This window comes from Pongo pygmaeus, chromosome 9, assembly GCF_028885625.2.
Source record: "Pongo pygmaeus isolate AG05252 chromosome 9, NHGRI_mPonPyg2-v2.0_pri, whole genome shotgun sequence".
Classification (NCBI taxonomy): Eukaryota; Metazoa; Chordata; class Mammalia; order Primates; family Hominidae; genus Pongo; species Pongo pygmaeus.
The window spans coordinates 16,160,354-16,179,599 of record NC_072382.2 but is presented as its reverse complement, the minus strand read 5'-3'; the positions used below and the strand labels follow the sequence as shown (position 1 = coordinate 16,179,599).

At 40.1% G+C, this 19,246-nt stretch overlaps 1 protein-coding gene and 1 long non-coding RNA gene across 3 annotated transcripts in view; one reads left to right on the top strand and one right to left on the bottom strand.

The window, feature by feature from the left end:
* The window catches only part of LOC134740325 (uncharacterized), a 103,319-nt gene that overhangs the window by 71,545 nt on the left and 12,528 nt on the right, over positions 1 to 19,246 (bottom strand). The window lies entirely within an intron of this gene.
* Positions 7,798 to 18,489, top strand: LOC129008899 (putative glycine N-acyltransferase-like protein 1B). 2 transcript variants are annotated; one of them, XM_054441376.2, is made up of 7 exons: positions 7,798 to 7,821; positions 8,041 to 8,164; positions 9,340 to 9,360; positions 10,143 to 10,252; positions 17,094 to 17,220; positions 17,499 to 17,676; positions 17,933 to 18,489. In XM_054441376.2, exons 1-7 carry the CDS (start codon positions 7,798 to 7,800, stop codon positions 18,348 to 18,350), a joined length of 1,002 nt encoding a protein of 333 aa, XP_054297351.2. In that variant the 3' UTR covers positions 18,351 to 18,489. The 2 variants fall into 2 exon arrangements, with proteins under 2 accessions (XP_054297351.2, XP_054297352.2); XM_054441377.2 differs by lacking the exons at positions 7,798 to 7,821; positions 8,041 to 8,164; positions 9,340 to 9,360 and adding an exon at positions 9,382 to 9,459 and having other exon boundaries at positions 10,145 to 10,252.

The following is a 19,246-nucleotide window of genomic DNA, read 5'->3' as shown; positions in this document are numbered from 1 at the left end:
TTTTTCAAAGTTTTTAACTTCTTTGCCTTTGGTTTGAATTTCCTCCTGTAGCACAGAGTAGTTTAATCGTCTGAATCCTTCTTCTCTCAACTCGTCAAAGTCATTCTCCATGCAGCTTTGTTCCGTTGCTAGTGAGGAACTGCATTCCTTTGGAGGAGGAGAGGTGCTGTGCTGCTTAGAGTTTCCAGTTTTTCTGCTCTATTTTTTCCCCATCTTTGTGGTTTTATCTACTTTTGGTCTTTGATGATGGTGATGTGCAGATGGGTTTTTGATGTGGATGTCCTTTCTGTTTATTAGTTTTCCTTCTAACAGACAGGACCCTCAGCTGGAGGTCTGTTAGAGTTTCCTAGAGGTCCACTGCAGACCCTGTTTGGCAGGGTAACAGCAGTGGTGGCTGCAGAACAGTGGGTTTTCGTGAACCATGAATGCTGCTGTCTGATCGTTCCTCTGGATGTTTTGTCTCAGAGGAGTACCCGGCCGTGTGAGGTGTCAGTCTGCCCCTACTGGGGTGTGCCTCCCAGTTAGGCTGCTCGGGGGTCAGGCATCAGGGACCCACTTGAGGAGGCAGTCTGCCCGATCTCAGATCTCCAGCTGCATGCTGGGAGAACCACTGCTGTCTTCAAAACTGTCTGACAAGGACATTTAATTCTGCAGAAGTTACTGCTGTCTTTTTGTTTGTCTGTGCCCTGCACCTAGAGGTGAAGCCTACAGAGGCAAGCAGGCCTCCTTGAGCTGTGGTGGGCTCCAAGCAGTTCGAGCTTCCTGGCTGCTTTGTTTACCTAAGCAAGCCTGGGAAATGGCGGATGCCCCTCCACCAGCCTCGCTGACACCTTGCTGGTTGACCTCAAGCTGTTGTGCTGGCAATCAGCAAGACTCCGTGGGCATAGGACCCTCCAAGCCAGGTGCGGGATATAATCTCCTGGTGTGCCATTTTTTAAGCCTGTCAGAAAAGCGCAGTAATAGGGTGGGAGTGACCCGATTTTCCAGGTGCCGTCTATCACCGCTTTCTTTGATTAGGAAAGGGAACTCCGTGACCACTTGTGCTTCCCGAGTGAGGCCATGCCTCACCCTGCTTCAGCTCACGCATGGTGTGCTGCACCCACTGTCCTGTGCCCACTGTCTGGCACTCCCTAGTGAGATGAACCCGGTACCTCAAATGGAAATGCAGAAATCACCCGTCTTCTGCATCGCTCATGCTGGGAGCTGTAGACAGGAGCTGTTCATATTCAGCCATCTTGGCTGCCACTGACACTTTTTTTCTATAGAACAATGAATATAACATTCCACGCTCTCAGCCTGTAAGTTTCTCCTCAATAATTTGCTATTAGCCTTACTGGAACTACCTTATATGTTATTTGCTTGTTTTCTCATTTGTTTTCAGAATCTTCCTTTTCTTTGATTTTTGACAGTTTAATTAAAATATATCTTGTACTCTTGATGGGATTGAATCTTATCAGACATCTTCAACGTTCCTATCCCTTTATATTTCTCTTTCCACAGACTTGGAAAGTATTTCCCCAGACTTGGAAAGTATACCTGTATATTTCTCTTTCCCCAAACTTGGAAAGCATTCCCCAGAGTTGGAAAAATTATCTTCTTTCAGCAGATAAGCTCTCTTTCCCTATCTGTTTCTCTTCTCTTTCTGGGACACACATGATGTGTGCATTGCTTCTCATACTGATGTTCGATAATTGCCGTAGGATGTCTTCATTTTTTCTCGTTTTTTTCCTTTTGTGTCTCTGACTCAGTAATTTCAAATGGTGTGTCTTTGAGTTCATTGATTCTTTATTTGACTTGATCAAATCTGCTTTCAAAGAACTCTATGAAATTTTCAGTTCAACCATTGTGTCCTTTATGTCCAGAATGTCTCTTTTTTTATGATTTCTTTCTGTTTTTTGAACTTCCTATTTTGTTCATGTATTATTTCTCTGATTCTTTTTAGTCATCTATCTGTGTTCTCTTGAAGCTCACTGAGCATTTTAAAGACGATTATTTTAAATTCACTGTCAGAAATTTCATAAACCTTTATTTTTTGTGTCAGCTATTGGTTATTTTCTTTTTTTTTTCCTTTGGTGGTATCATTTTTCTCTTACATTTCCCGATTTTTAGGTTGTGCATTGGTGTCTGCACATTTGAAAAACAAGAAAGTTATTCCAGTCTTTGCATATTGGCTTTGTCTGGAAAAACTTTTTCCCAGTCATCCAGCAATTCTTGGTAGGGTGTCTGTTGTGGTCTGCAGGTGAACTTGTTGCTGAAGTCTTCAGGCAGGCTGGCCTGGTGCCTGTGTCAGCAGGTGGTAGGCTTGGTTCCTGGGTCTGTAGAGTTGGGCCTGAATCCTGTATCCACTGGTGGGATATTTTCATTGGATATGTGGGGATGAACATAAAGCCTATGTCTATAAGGGCAGGCATAGAGCCTTTACCAATAGGAGCTGGACTGAAGCCCGTGTCTACAGAGGCATACATGGCTCTGATGTGGGCATTTGAGCCTGTGTCTACAAGGGCTGGCTAGGTTGTGGAATGGGCCTAGTGTCTGGGTCTACTGGGATGAGCCTGGAATCTGAATCAACAGTTACTGGCCTGGAACTGGCACAAGATTAGAGCCTGAATCTGAAGAAATGGGCTTAGGATCTTGGTAGATGGGAGCTGACCTAGAGCCTGTATCTTCAGAGATGATCCTAGAGCCTTGGTCCGTGATGGCCAGCCTAGCGTCAGGGTCTGCTGAACTCAGCCTGTACACTGGATATGCAAGAGCACAGCTCGGCTCTGAGCTTATTGCATCCTGGTTCACAAAAACCAGCCTGAACACTGAAGCTGGCTTAGGGTTGGAGTTGGGGTGGGGCCAGTCTAGAGCCTGAGATTATAGCTGCTAGACTGGTGCCTGTAGCCACAGGAGCTGGCCAAGAAATTGTGGAATGGCCTGGAGGCTAGATGTGTGAATTCTGACTTAGAACCCAGGTCTTCAGGGCTGGCATGGAGACTAGGTCCATGAAGGCTGCCTTGGGTCCTAGGGCTGGAGGAACTGGACTGGAACCTGGTTCTGCAGAAGCAGTCCTAGATACTGGGTCTGTGGACACAAGCCCAATAGTGGAGACAACTGTGATGGACCTGGACCCTGGGTCTGCTGCAGATTGTGACCCTAGGAACTGGCTTTGAGAGTGGGGTGAGAGAAACTAGCTGAGTGCTAGTTAAGCCTGAAGCCTGTGTCTGCAGATGCTTGCCAGATACCTAGCTAAGGGCATGTGCTAGGACTGCTGACCAGGAACTGGGGTGGGCCTGAATCCTGGATTTATGTGAGCCCACCTAGTTCTGGGCTGGTCTGCAACCTAGGGTGGACTTGGAGTCTGTGACCACAGGGGCTAGCATGGCACTAAGCAGTCCTGAAGTCTGTATTCACGGGAGCCAGCCCAGAGGTTGGATCTATGGACACTGGCCTGGTGACTAGAGTTGAAGGGGCCAGACTCGCTTGGGGCTGGTGTGAAACCTGGAGTTGTGGAAGCCAGCCTGGTCCTGGGAGCAGTCTAGAGCCTGGAGTCACTGGGCCTGGGCTGGTCCCAGGGAGTATCTGACACCTAGGGCACTGGGGTAGATCTGGCATTAAGATATATCCAGAAACCATGTCTGCCAGGCAAGTCTGGAACCTGGGCTGTGCTATCTACTCTGGCTCAGGCTGCAGGTACCAGCCTGGAGTTTGGGGCCATACCGGCATACCTATTACTGTATTTCACTGAAGCAGGCTGTGTTTCGGTTGAAAGCACAGTTCAGTGCCCACTTCCCTTTTCTTCTTCAACACAAAGGTAGCCTCTCTCTGTGCTCTGCTGCCTGTTATTGTGGAAGGGATGACATAGGTCATGTAAACTTCATCACAAAGTGGAAATCAGCATCTTACAAAACAAGGAACAATGGCTTGGGATTTAGAACGTCTGGGTTCTGGACTCCAGTTTTGCACAGTCAATCATGTGTCTATGCAATCATGTGTCTACATTCCAGGACTTAGTTTCTTGAGACCAGACCATCTCTAATAAACCTCCTATCTGATTTTCCTCTCTTTCAGGAACTTAGGCAGGTACTCAGATCAACTTTTTGGTCACAAAGGAGGAAGGAAGAAGGCTTCGGGTATCTTTCTTAACCACAGTTTTAGGACATGGGTTTAGAGAATGCATTAGCAGGGACTAAGCAAATAATGAAAGCTAAATTTTAGGTAGAAAAATGGGTAACAGGAGATGAAAGAATCAGAAAGAAAATATTTAGGAGCAACAAAGAGAGTCCCCTATTGCTTTGTAGTACAGCCAAAGTTCCTGTTTTTCTCTTCTTTTGACTCTAAGAAAATCAGAAAACATAAGAGAGCTTTAGAGCTTTAAAATGTTCTCGGATGCCCCAAGCAAAGAAAGCATGTCCTGTGGATCCCACACTTTCCCAATTCCTTGATCTAGCTAAAACCATATATCTCTTTCTGATTTCTCTGGAGACATTGAAACCTTATCACCAACCCAAAACAGTTTTGCATGACTTGGTCTCTCCATGAAGTATCTGTACATCCCATTTCTTCCTCTTTAAAAGCTTCAAGATTCCACTTTGGTGTCAAGTTTTTCTAAAGGGCAGATTGTTGTTTATTTCAAACTCCAGAAACCCTCATTCTTTTCTGGGATCCATTTAAATTGGTCCTATCAGCCTTTTTGACCCTAAAGAACCTGTGTTTGCTTGGCTCTTCTCTGCCTTCTCACCAGCCCCCAGTCAGTTAAAACATCTTTCTTTTGCTACAGAAAACTGCAACCACATCTAAAGCCACCATCAGTTCAAGGTCTTCTGACTGAATGAACAACCCCTCACTCAGTGTCCAGATGTGAAGAACCTGCTCAATCAGCAAAGCTCCTGAATTAAGAGTTAGGGTGCTCCTTTTTACCATTAGGAGGAACTACATTAGGAATTCTGAAATAGAGCAAGTATTTCGGGGGAATCCCAGGTCACAGTGCCCACCTGTCATCTTAGAAGACAGAAAAGAAAACATTTCCCCTAGAAAGACTTCCAGTGAAAGAGAATTGCTCCAGGATTTAAGAGTATGAGAGTCTCCTGGTGAGTTCTCTGTTAAACAGAAATCAGGAATGTACTACTACACAGAAGAGATGTACAAACATCTAGTCACTGCCTCAAGGTAATGTTAAAAGAATTTATTATAACTTAGATTGGGATAGAGTGATTCCTTGATATTTAGGTCTCTCCAAAGTCCTCCAGGAGATCTTCCAAAGATAATTCTCCTCAGAAACTCTAGGAAGTTTTTGGATTCTATGGGTAGGTGCCAACGGCTATCAGACGTCTTCCTAAGTTGGCTGCTGCATTCCAGTTTCACATTGCTAAAGGCTAATTAAGGACATTAATAGGAACGAAGCATACCAGAGATCCTTGACACATTGTGAGAATACACAGAGGGAGCAGCCTCACCAGCCTCTCACAGACACTCAGCCATGCAGTCCCCATTCCCTGCCATGAGCAACAGTTTCAGGGCTTCACGGGGGTTCAAAGATGGTCAGCTTATTGCCACCCTTTGTAGTATGAAGTATTCTAAAAAATAAACAGTTCAAAACATTGATAATATAATGACTTTAAAATGTATATATTTTATAAATGTATGCTCACAACCACAAAAATGCTATGCAATACTGTTGTTCTACTCACAAGATCAGTACAGGAATTATAAAGCATTGATTGAGGGTGGACTTTGGGCAGCAAGTAATTGATGGTGAATGTGTTCTCTTCATTCTGTCTGAGTTTCATTGGGTGATATCATTGGTGATAAAGCTGGAATCTCAAATTTGGGACCCTTTTTGAAAGTGGGGCGATGCCTAAGTGTTATCCTAGGTGTCTACTCCACCATGACCCCCTGAAGGACCTGCCATGTCCCAAAGGTTGGAAGAAGATTCAGGGCTAGGCAGCTGGACAGACCTAGAATCAGAGATCTCTCACACAGCCTGAAAAGCCCAAAGCTGATTAGCATAACCTCAGCACCAGTAAAACCAGAATTCATTGCTTCCATTCAGAGATCCCATGTTTGTGTCAGAATCCAAGCTGCCATGAGTGTTTCGGGAAGTCATTTATGACTAATACTGAGTATGATGGGCACAGAAGCATTGTAGAGAGACAAGGGGAACAGTTGTAATTGTTAGTAGCATGGTCAGGGGAGACCTCATTGAGAAAGTGGCTTTAAGGTGAAGACTTAAAGAAGTTAATAGGGTTTTCTATAGGTATAATGAGAAAACAGAATGCAAGCAGAAGAAAAAGGACAGCAAACTGCCTGAAGCAGAGAAGGCAAAGAGATTGAAGTCATGAAGGGACATGACTGGAAGGATGTCAGGGAGCTGACAGGACTTTAAGTCATGGAGAACTTAGAGGGCTGTTATAAGGCTTTTATATATCTTTCTCTGAATGAGATCGGAAGTGACAGCAAGAGTTACACAACGAATAACAAAATGTGGCTTTTCTTTTAAAAGAAGCCTCCTGGTTTTACATAGAGAAAAGACTAAAGACATTCTCCATCTAGAAAAGGCTGCCGAGAACTATGAAGCATCTAAAAGTTTACAGGGGCACAGATTCAGAAATGCTGACAGATAACACAAGCTTCCAGGTAAAGGCAGGATTTTATGACTCTTTCAACACGCAGAATGATTTATGTGTTTGTGTCAGTCATCTTTGCTCCACAAGTCCTACAGAGGAAATACAGGAAGGCAGATTAATGTAGCAAATGCAATAGATGTGTGTTGCAGCAAAACTGCCTTCTGCTTCAGAAGAAAGCAGTATCTCTAGCTTCCAAGCTGTACTCTTTACAAACATCCTTGAGAAGATAGGAGCAAAGCCTGTCAATGTCTCTGCTCCTAAGACATGCAGAAATGTGAGAGGCCATGAAGAATTTTCTCCCAACCAGAATGAGCAGAATGACATAATGGATTGGATGTAAAGTAGGAGGAGAAAAGATACTTAAGAATAATTCCAAGAGCTTTTACTTGAATAGGTGAAAAGGTGGAGTTGCCATCAACTTAATTGAGAAAGACTACAGGTGAAGTAGGCTGCGTCGAGAGGGTGGTTAAGGAGTTTGATCTGAGACACAATGAGTTTGAGATGGTTATGGGGTGGAATCCAAGAGATATCAAGCAGGCCATTAGATAGATATGTCTTGAGTTTGGAAAAGAGTTTTAATAGTAATATAAATGTATTAGTCATTGGCAAGCAGATTGATTTTAAAGCCATGGGACCAGATGTGATTACCAGGGAGTAAGTGTGAATACAAATGAAGGCCAATGATTGAACTCTAAAGTGATGCAAAATTAAGAAGTTGGGGAGAAAAGAAGGGTCCACAGAGGAGACTGAGAAGTAAACAGTGAAGTTAATGGAAAATGAAGAGACAGTGTTTTCTTGGAAACCAAGTGAAGAAAGTCTTAAAGAATTATCTATTAAGAACAGAAGCAATAATTGGCCACTGGATTTTATAACATAAAGATCACTGATGACTTTAAAAAATGTTTCAGTAAAACTGTACCAGCAAAAACACAGTTAGATAAGATTAGGAGGAGGATTGGAGATAGCATTTGTAGACAATCCTTTCAGTGAATTTTGCTACAAAGTGTTAAAACAAATTAAATATGGTCTGAGAAGGACTCTGTACTTCATTTGAGTCCTTGTGGGTGAAGAGTTACCTAGCTTAATTGTCAGACAAAATTGAAAACCTAATTTAGGAGTGTGCACCTGTAACAATACTTGAATGTTGGCCAATCCCAGCAGCCTTACATCACCACTCATAGACTGCTGAATGTTCAAACTGTGTTTAAATAAGGCAAACACCCAGTTGACAGCAATCTCACTGTTTCTGTAACTCATTTCTGGTTCCTGGACGTCACTTTAACGTTTTTCCCTATAAATTTGTTTTGACCACAAGGCACCCCTAGAGCCTCTGTGAATCTGCTGTGATTCTGAAGGCTGCTGGATCGATGACTTGTTCATTGCTCAACTAAACTCCTTCAAATTTAAGTCAGCTGAAGTTTTTCTTTATCAGATTGTGTCAGAAGCAGAATCTGAAGTGGAGCTTCTGGTATCCCCAGGAGTACTGAGTAAACACAGAAGGTACCTGCAGGATCCACTCGTGTCCATTGATCTCTCAGAGTGGCTGAGGATCAAAGGTAAGCTCCATCTTGCATTTTGGAGCTTCACATATTTGTGTTTGGGTTCTTTGAATTTCCTTGAGCAAATTTGTGATCCAAACTGGTTTTGGAGTTGCAACAGAAAATGGACTGGGTCTAGGAATGAATTTGATCTGGGAATTAACTGGCTTGGATCCACTTAGAGGCCACTAACAGTAGAGGCCACTAACAGCTGACGGGGCCAGAAAAGAAGTGGTAGTAAGCAGTAATGTTGCAGCAGTCATAAAATTTGGCTTTGGAAAATTCACAGGGATTTTTGTGTTCTATCCATTTGTTTTATTTTTCTTGTGCACCTAGGTAGGAAAATTCATTGGCTGAGTTAATGAAAAGACCCTGAGAGTAAAGCCAGTATTTTAGGTAAAAATGGAATCCCTAATTTCTGAAAAACTGAGTTTTTTCTGGCTTATGAATTAGGCCTGGGAAGCAGAGAAGTCTTACACAAATGGCAAAATCTTACTAAAGATAACTTAGAGTGGAACATTCCAAATGAAAAACAATGCATTGAACTACATTTAAAAATGAGGGCTCTCTGTAATGTCCCTTTTGGCTAAGAACCGGTTTGGCACTATGGAATGTCAACTGTTATACTCTTTGGCACATTTGTAAGAATTGCAAATGTTATTTCAATGGAAATTTACAGATATGTTTCAAAATTTTCCATGATTTTTTCTTATTTTTGTCATGAAACTGGGAAAAATTTCAAAATGGTTATAGATCTGAAATACTTGGCCCTAAGAAACTAAAGAAAATCTTTGCCACTCCTGCTCTGAGGTTTCCAGTCACAACTGTTCTTAGATATTTTCTATTCCAGAAGAAAGAAGACTCCTCAGGCATCTCATGACCAAAATACAAGGAAAAGTTATGGTGATGGTGGTGGAGTGTTCTGCTACAGGCATGTGGGAAGCTCACAGAACTCTTAATATTCACTTTTAATTCATTCCACCAGAGAGGAAATGCATGGGTTTTGGATATGACTCTGTCATTTCTCCCTGTAAGAACTTGAGAAATGTACTTAGTGTCTCTAAGCTTTGGTGTATTCAAAATGAAGATGATATTAACAGTACCTACATCATGAGTGTTACTTGAATGGAGATGTGTAAAATGCATTTTAATTTCATTTGGTCCTTTAACTTTTTCCCTTCACTTCTCTTCAGAGTTTTTTCTTGAAGGGCTCAAGGACTGAAGCATCCAACAAAATGATTCTATTTAATAATTCTGAGCAGCTGCTGGCCCTATTTGAATCTTTAGCAAGGAGCATTCCTGAGTCCCTGAAGGTGAAGGAACAGTGGGAGGTTGGGTTATGGGAGTAGGGGTGTTGAGGATGAGAAAATAAGAGGCTCATGATTCTGGTCCTTCCAGACTTTGTGCAGAGCATTGGAGCTGGGAAACAGGATGGGGTTGGGGACAAACGAAGCATGTTAAGAGCTTCTGCTTCTCCTCAGGAACAGGCAGCTAGGCCCACTCTGCAGATTTTATCACTCATTTGGAGAGGCGGTGGAGAATGGTGACTACGAACATAGGTTTGGGGCCAGATTCAATAATTATGCATTGCAAGGCTGCCATTTTTTAGTCAGTTATCATTGTGCCTGTGTCTTTAGCTTTCTATGCCTTTACCTTTGGTCTTTTCATTAATAAAATGGAAATAATATTAGTACCTACCTCTTAAAGTTGTTGTGGACACTGAATGAATCCATACAATGTAAGTGCTAAGAGCATTAACAAGTGCCCAGCTAGTGCACAGTAGCTCTGTGGTATCACAAGGACACCTCCCAGTGGGTTCTGCCTGTTTGCTGGTGACTACACGTTCATCAGTATGGTCCTGGAGATGCTGCTCATCACACTATCACCGACTTGTTCCCTCTGCTGTCTCCTCACTTCCATTTTTCTCTTCCTCTTCACATACAGACCCCCATCTCTGGGGATCTCAACCTCTCCTATTCCCTCTCATCCCTCCTTCAGGTGTATGGCTCTCTCTTTCACATCAATCACGGGAACCCCTTCAACATGGAGGTGTTGGTGGACTCCTGGCCCGAGTATCAGATGGTTATCATCCGACCTCAAAAACAGGTAGGCACACAGACAGGGACTGGTGGAGCCATGCACGTCCAAACGGCCTGAGGAACTGTCCAATTCAGATACCATGGCTGCTTTTATAGGGTGAAAGTAAATGTGAGTATTTTAAAACACTCTTTCAGTACTGGGCAGCTTGCGTGAGTGCCACATGTTACCACTCTTCCTGTAAAGCATAAGACTCGTTTGGGAAAGGGGGTCAAGGTGGAAGAGGAGGAAAAGGACAAGGCTGACACTCACAGATTAAGGGCCCTTTGAGGTGGCAGAGGTCACCTGCAGGGGCTGAATGGAGGCCAATTTACAGGGAAAGTTGGGTGTCTGAGATATCAGAACAGTGACTTAGAAACAATAACCAAGGCGGTAGTCTACCAGTAAAATTACCTCTCATGGCCAGTCATGGTGTGTTTTACCTGTAATCCCAGCACTTTGGGAGGCCAAGGCAGGAGGATCGCATGTGGCCAGTAGTTTGGCACCAGACTTTGCAACATAGTGAGACCTCATCTCTACAAAATAATAAACAAAATTAGCAGAGCGTGGTGGTGCATGCCTATACTCCTAGATACTCAGGAGATGGAGGCAGGAGGATGGCTTGAGCCCCAGAAGGTTGAGGCTGCAGTGAGCCAAGATCACACCACTCTACTCTACCCTGGGCAACACAGTGAGACCCTGTCATAAAAAAATAAAAGTTCGTTCTTAGGAACCAGGAAAGGGACACACAATTACTGTGTGTCAACAGTCTGGAAGCACCTCACTGGTTAGTGACTGTCATCATCAGAACAATTTTACAAAGTGAGAATTAATATCTTCAATTTAGAGATGAGGAAGCAACACTGAGAAATATGAAGTCCTTTAGCTGCTGGATACCGTCTGTTAAAGAATTCCGCAATCTGAATTCAAGTTCAATGGACTCTGCCAATTCTGCTAGCTATATAACCATAGGCCCTTCTGTGAGTTTTATCATCTGTTAAAATGGGAAAAATAGGAGGATATTCTTCAAAGGATTACACAAGGTTTAAATGAGATACCATGTGTCAAACACTTAGTACATAGCACATAATTGTAAGTAGTATTTACCATAATTAGCCATTATTGGCTGAGGACACACAGCGAATACACGATTAAACTGAAATAGTAATACAAACCTAGGTCTATTTTTTGGCCCTAAACACTTCCCCTTTTTGTGTCTGTTTCATGCACATCTGGTTAGTGAACTGAAGCCTCATGGCCAGCCCAGCTTCAGGTGGGTATAGAGGCTGAACCCCCACATAATAAGCTGAGCCTAACACCTTCCCCAGGGATGTTCTTTTGATCTCCTGGTTTCCTGACAATTTTGGATCGAAGATTAATGCTAGTTTATTTGATCCATGGTCCAATTTCTTCAAAGTGTGATATGCTAAATAATTGTATGAGGTCAAATAGTTCTTCAGTAACTTTGTAGTTACTATGTGTGTTTTAACAATGTAACTGTACCATCAAGCTGTAACTTCACATATGCATTGCTTTCAACAAGGCTAGTTTTTATAAAGTGAGTCAGTAAACAAAAATATTAAAATATGAAAGTTCCATGCCACACATATATGACCAAAAAAATGGAAAGAATGAAATATGCTGCAATTTTCTTGGAAATACATTCACCTAGTCTGATTCCACAATATATAAAGTTTCTTTCAGTATTGAAAATCAATGCAATGTTGAAGAAGACATTTTTAAGGTGAGATGCAGGAGAATTTCTCTAGAAAAAAATTAATGTTTTCTTTGTTGGTTTTTAATCAGAAAGATAATATATGCTGATTATACAAGTGCAAAAATCCAACATGATTTTAAGAAGTTAATAACCTCTCACCTCTTTTGCCCTCCTCTCCTCCATTCCTACCCTTTGGTGTAATCAGTGTCCTTGCTCACATTAACACACAAACAGATATTCAGTTATGATCTCTTCTGTCATCACTTTTTAATTTGCCTTTGACATATGGACATTGCTTTGAGTGAATCAATACAGCACTAACATATTCGTTTTAATAACTGTGGCATTCCATAGAGTCAATGCAATGCTATTTAGTCAGTCATTCTCCTTCTGTTGGGTTCAAATTGTTCATGCTTCTTTGCCATTACAAACAATGCTTCAATAAACATCCTTGTATACATGTCTTTACATCCTGGGAACTTTCCTCAATGCAATTGGTTTCCAAAAGGGATACATCCAAATCAGAGCTTATCTTATCCTAGGTAGGCACTGCCAGACTACCTTCCCAAAGGATTCCATGGTATTATTTCCATTAGCAATTTGTGGAAGAATTGTTTCCCACATTCTCATCAGCACTGAATGTTATCCTTCTTCTAATTTATCCCAAACTGGTGGGTGAAAAGTGGCATCTTATTGTAGATTTAATTTGCATTTCCCTGACTAGTGATATTCAACATATATTTTCATATGATTATCAGTCATTTTGGGTTTACTTCTGAACTGTTTATATTGTTTGACCATTTTGACACTGGGATTTTGTGTCATTCTTAAAATTCTCTATGTGTTTTGGATATGAGGGATACTAGCAAAAGGTGTATGATACAAATTTGTTGCCCAATTTAGAATTATTTTCTATTTATAAAATAGATTTTGACATGAAGCAATTTTTAATTTTCATGAAATCAAATATATTATCTTTTTCGCTATGATTCCTGAGGCTTTGGGGGGTTTTTTGTTAATAATTAGGAAGATTTTTCCTAATCCAAGATCATACAAGTTGCTTTTTCATTTTGTCTTACAGTGAGTTAATTTTTACTTTTGACATTTCAAACTTCATTCTATTTGGAATATATTTTTGAATAGCATGAATTAACATTCTTTTATATTTATCTCCCTTATGGCTGGCTAATTATGTTAGTGCTATTTATTAAATCAGTCATTCTGCTACTGAAACAAAAATGTCTATTTTGTCATATAACATTTTATATATTTTTGTAGCTATTTCTGTATTTTTTTCTAGTTTTTTCTCATGCCGTTTCATTGTTTTGTGGTAAATTTTAATATCTAGCACAACAAATCACCCTTCTCTAATCTTTTTCTTACTTTCCTATTTCTTATAAACTTAAGATCTATATGAACAAAAAGCTACATTTTCAATTCTCCAATTCCCCCAACTAAGTATTGCAATTCTGATTTGTATTGGAGGAGCTTTTTAGGCAATTGTGGAAGCATTAATATTTTTGTGATACAAATATTTTTATCAAGAAATATGGTTTTACCTCTCACTTTTTTCAGTTTGTGTTCTATGCCATCTGGTAAAATATTAGTGTTTTCCTGAGGTAAACTACGTGATTTTCCATTAAGTTTACCCTTAGGTATTTTATATTATTTTTTAAGATTATTAAATTATTTTTCCTTTTCTATTTCTGAGCATTCTTATTTTGTTATTGCTTTCTATTTATATTCTTGATTTCCAAATGTGTCACGCAGTGCTTTAAATTCCTGTTTGTTTGTGTGGGGTGTTATTTGTTTTTGTTTTCTGTCGAAGTCTCTCAGATTTTCTAAATGTGCAATACTGTAATCTATAAACAAAGTAATTTGCTGCTTCTTTGCCAATATTTGTACGGGTTTTTAGTTTCTTACCTTATTGCATAATGTACAACCTAAGAAAACAATACCAAGTAACCATAATAATAGTTCTATCCTTGTCTCATTGCTGATTTTAATGAAATAGCTAAAAACACTTACCTTTGGAATTACATTTAATTCTGTCTTTACAGGCTTAGAGCACTTTCCTGTTTTCCCACTTTCATAGAAATTATATTTAGAATGAAAGATAAATTTTATGTTATTTCATTTTTGTCTTTTTATGGCAATTTATGTACCCATGTAATTTTTTCCTCCTTTATTACACTAAAAGATCTTCTGATCAAAGTCATTCTGGCCTTTCTAAAGCAAACTGTTCATGTTCACATTCTTTTCATATGCTACTGAATATTTTATTCAGAATTTTTGCATCTGTATTCATAAGCCAATAGGGTCAGTAACTCTCTTTTTGTTATTTCTTTATCAGATTTGACATTAGGATCTTTTCATCTGTTACGAAACTCTACTATTAAAATTATGTATTTGGTTTTGTCTTATGTATAATTGAAATGTAAAATAATCTAATTTTGGTTACTTTTTAGATTATAATTTCAACTTTCCTTTTAGATAAAGGGGGTACACGTGCATATTTGTTAAACACAAATATTGCATGATGCTGAGTCTTGGAGTATGGACAGATCCCATCACCCTGGTAATGAGAATAGTACCCAATAGGTAGTTTTCTAACACCGACCCTTTCCCTCCAACCTCTAGAGTCCATAGTGGCTATTGTTCCCACATTTATGTCCATGTTTGGTCAATGCTTATCTCCCAGTTATGAGTGAAAACATGATATTTATTTTCTGTTACAGCATTAATTTGCTTAGGATTATTGCACTGTGGAAAGTAGTCTGGAAATTTCTTAGAGAACTTAAAACAGAGTTGCCATTCGACCCAGCAATGCCATTACTAGGTAAATATCCAAAAGAAAATGAATCATTCTACCAAAATGACACACGCACTAGGATGTTCATTGTTGCACTGTTCACAATAGCAAAGACATGGAATCAACCCAGATCTCCATCAAAGGTACATTGGATAAAAAAAATTGATACATATATTCCTATGGAATACTACACAGCAATAGAAAAGAATAAAATATTGTCCTTTGTAGCAACACGGAAGGAGCTGGAGGCCATTATTCTTGTCCACTTTTCAAATGGTAGATGTTTAATTTATTTCTGATACTTCTATTAGTTCATTGAAGTTTTCTATTTTTTGAAAGTCAATTTTGATAGTTTATTCTTGAGGGATAACATCCATTTCTTTATCAGTGAATATGTTGCCTTGGAGTAGTATATAATCTTCTATTATAAGTCTTTTTTCTTTTCTGTTTCCTTTCTCAAGGCTCATACTCTATGCCTTTTTCTTTTCTTTTTCCTCTTTCTCTTCTATTTCCTTTAAATGCTTTACCAGAAATTTATCTCTCTCTCTCTTCTTCTCTTTCTCTTTTTGCCATTTAAAAATGAACTTTTTTATTTCTTTTTTATTTATTATTATTATACTTTAGGTTTTAGGGTACATGTGCACAATTTGCAGGTTAGTTACATATGTATACATGTGCCATGCTGGTGCACTGCACCCACTAACTCGTAATTTAGCATTAGGTATATCTCCCAATGCTATCCCTCCCCCCTCCCCCCACCAGACAACAGTCCCCAGAGTGTGATGATCCCCTTCCTGTGTCCATGTGTTCTCACTGTTCAATTCCCACCTATGAGTGAGAATATGCAGTGTTTGGTTTTTTGTTCTTGCGATAGTTTACTGAGAATGATGATTTCCAGTTTCATCCATGTCCCTACAAGGGACATGAACTCATCATTTTTTATGGCTGCATAGTATTCCATGGTGTATATGTGCCAAATTTTCTTAATCCAGTCTATCATTGTTGGACATTTGGGTTAGTTCCAAGTCTTTCCTATTGTGAATAATGCCGCAATAAACATACGTGTGCATGTGTCTTTATAGCACCATGATTTATAGTCCTTTGGGTGTCTTGTTCTACATTTCATTATTTATGGCTTTCATTTTTAAAAATTGTTCCATTTGTTATTTTCTAGTTTACTTTGATATTCTTTTTATAATTCTTTGAATCTTTACTTTGTTATTTTCAGTCATTCTTTTAAAATCAGGTCTTTTAAAACTTCTACTCTTTTAAATTCACTGAGGTGTTGTGTTTTGGCCATATTCAGTAACTTGCATTTATAAAAGCACTCTCAAATTCTTGAAGGTTTCTTTAAAATTAGTTACACCATTTTCTCTTTTACTCCTTAACAATACAATTTTCAACATAATATTAATACATTCACTGCTAAAACTCTCACACTTATTGTTTATATTTCCCCTGATGAACAGATACTCATCGTCCCATGAAGTTTGTGGCTTGTCAGAAAGGGATCACGATTCTCTTTCTTTAAAACCCATGAGTCTAACACCACATAAATTGCACAGAGTGCTACTGAAAATTCAGTGACTTCATTCTATTTTGTGGGCTTCTGGCTGTAAAGGCCATGGCAGTCTTCAAGGAGGCTGATATCCTGTAGCCTTGGGAAAAGGCAATGTCTTATTAATGTTTATATTCACTAAAGTATCTTGCTCAAACCCTGCACACTGTAGATTCTAGAACAGTATAGATTGTAGGTGTCTGGTGAAACAGTAGGGACTAAAAATTAGAGAAAGCATGTTTAAATTCATCTTGTGCCAAGTTAAAGAACTTAACCCTATCAACACAGACTCAGTACAACCCAGAATGTGTCCCACAGGAGGTTACATGGGGCACAGTATATATAACAGGGAGATATGTGTGGCCCAGGAGGTGAGAGAAGCAGGGAGAGAAGCAATTGTTGCATTCCTTTGCTTCTGCTGGGTGCTCTGTGATGCTATATATAAAATAAGGTAAGTGTGCAGTCGACTGGGTAGGGAGAAAGGTGAGGCATCTTAAGGCCTGGTGGAGGATGATTGATTTCATCCTGTCTTTGTTATGTATCTGATAGGCAGGTTTTTAACCAGTACCTGTCAGTGTTCAATATTTAACAAACTCCACTTATACAGGTAAGAGGTCAGCAGTAGCTTATAGGCCTTGGTTCCATTATCCATGTGCCCAACTGCAGCCATCGTGGGCTACTGTTAAAATTCTCTTTTCAATTTTCATTTTTCTGATAATTGCAATCAGTGAGAGGAGAAGAAAAAGTTCAAGGGAATGATCTGATCTTTCACCGTCCTATACAGGAGATGACTGATGACATGGATTCATACACTAATGTATATCGTATATTCTCCAAAGACCCCCAAAAATCACAAGAAGTTTTGAAAAATTGTGAGATCATAAACTGGAAACAGAAACTCCAAATCCAAGGTAACAAGTCTGAAGAAATGGGCAAACAGCTGTGCTTCTCAGATTGTGTCTTCAACTAACAGCATTAGCATCACCTGAGAGCTCATTAGAAATGTAAATTCATAGAAACTCTCAGAGCTGGGAGAGGTGGAGCAATCTGTGTTGTGCCAAGGACTATTGCTGATTGTGGTGTAAACTCAACTTTGAGAACTACTAAGCACTGAGGTATTAATCAGGTGGGAGCAGTGTAAGTAGAGAACTCCATGTCTGACAATATTGCTTCCTTGGCTTTCTCCCAGGTTTTCAAGAAAGTTTAGTTGAGGGGATAATAGCGGCTGCATTTTCAAATTCAGTGAAGGTAGAGCATTCGAGAGCACTTCTCTTTATTTCAGAAGATATCCTGAAGCTCCATGGCTCCAATAAAAGCAAGCTTGGAAGCTGGGCTGAGACAGGCCACCCAGATGATGAATTGGAGAGGTACAAAAAACATGTGCTGATCATTTATAATTGCTATTCCTTGAACATTTTTGTAATTCACATAAATCAGTTTTGGAATGAAGAGAGGATGAATTCATTCCTTGGGATGAATACAGGTTGTCAGTGGTCAAAATATGCCACTTTGCAATGGTGGGTCTTTTAACAAGAAGAGGGCCTGGGATCTCTAGAATGGAATGGCACCTAGAAATTACAGGAGTCGGGATGAAAGTTGTTGTCTTTCTTTTGTTTTCTACAGCGAAACTCCCAACTTTAAGTATGCCCAGCTGGATGTATCTTATTCTGGGCTGGTAAATGACAACTGGAAGCTAGGGAAGAATAAGAGCAGCCTGCATTACATCGAGCACTGTCTAGGAGCCCTGCCAGCAGCCTGTATGCTGGGCCCAGAGGGGGTACCGGTCTCATGGATAACCATGGACCCTTCTTGTGAAATAGGAAAGAGCTACAGCATGGAAAAATACCGAAGGAGAGGCAACATGAAACAGCTGATGGTGCTATACGTGAAGTATTTGTGTCAGAAGAATATTCCATTTTATGGTTCTCTGCTGGAAGAAAATCAAGGCGCCATCAGAATTAGTAGGGCTCTAGGTTTACTTAAGGCCTCCTGTCAGTGGCACCAATGGACCTGCTACCCACAGAATCTTGTTCCATTGTAGACAATGAAGCTGCTTAGCAATCTTGGGCAAGTCATCTATTAATATTAAAGCAGACACCACAGAATAGCTTTCTTCACTTACAAATGTTGATTGGGCATTTATGATATGGCAGGAACTCTTTCTCACATAGAGACTTGATGTTAAAGGACACAGCCATGCTCTTGAGGAGCTTACATTCCAAGCAGGAGGGAGGGGAGGGTATAGTCTTTAAATATGCTCAAGTGTTGTAGGGAAGGATGGGGATACCAGTAAGCATGTAACTAGAAAGCCAGGCTCAGTTCTTAACTCTGGGAATCAGAACTCTTTATGTAACTTGGTTGATAGAATCTACTATCTGGAAGATAAATGTAGAACTTTAATAAAATTGTCAATAGAATATACTGAATCTATATGGATACTTTATTGGAAATAAATACCCCTGCTATGTATGGATTTATGAGGCAATGGCTATAGTAAAGAATGGAATCAGTCTCTTAGTTTACTGACTAGCAAGGTATCAAAGGTGAAGCCTCAGACAAATGGCTTTCCTAGGCTACCTTTAATCATTGTTATGCAGAAAAGGATCTCCAGAGAATGAAGTGGGCTAGTCTTGAGGCCTCTGCTATGGAAACCACATTTGTTGTGGCTCTTTTCCCCTACTCTTTCTCACTTCCTCATCATTAGTGAAGGATGGCACAGGACAAGGTGTTGCCTGTGAGTCTGGTTATAAATTCAACTTTTGATGTTTGCGGCACTGCTATCTTAAGGGGTCAAGGGCATTCCAGGGAGAAGTGACCACTAAGGTGAAGACTGGAGAGTGAGTAAGAGTGAGCCATACAGTAAAAGTGGAAAAATCCAGATGAAGGAAATGACATGTGCCATGCACTATCATAATAACTTTATAATTCAAAACTTAC

Excerpts from the sequence above, each read along its gene's own strand:
- LOC129008899 (XM_054441376.2), top strand. The coding sequence starts at position 7,798 with ATGTTCAAACTGTGTTTAAATAAG. Across the intron at positions 7,822-8,040 it reads TCAAACTGTGTTTAAATAAG|ATTGTGTCAGAAGCAGAATC; the intron begins GCAAACACCCAG and ends TTTCTTTATCAG. Across the intron at positions 8,165-9,339 it reads AGAGTGGCTGAGGATCAAAG|AGTTTTTTCTTGAAGGGCTC; the intron begins GTAAGCTCCATC and ends ACTTCTCTTCAG.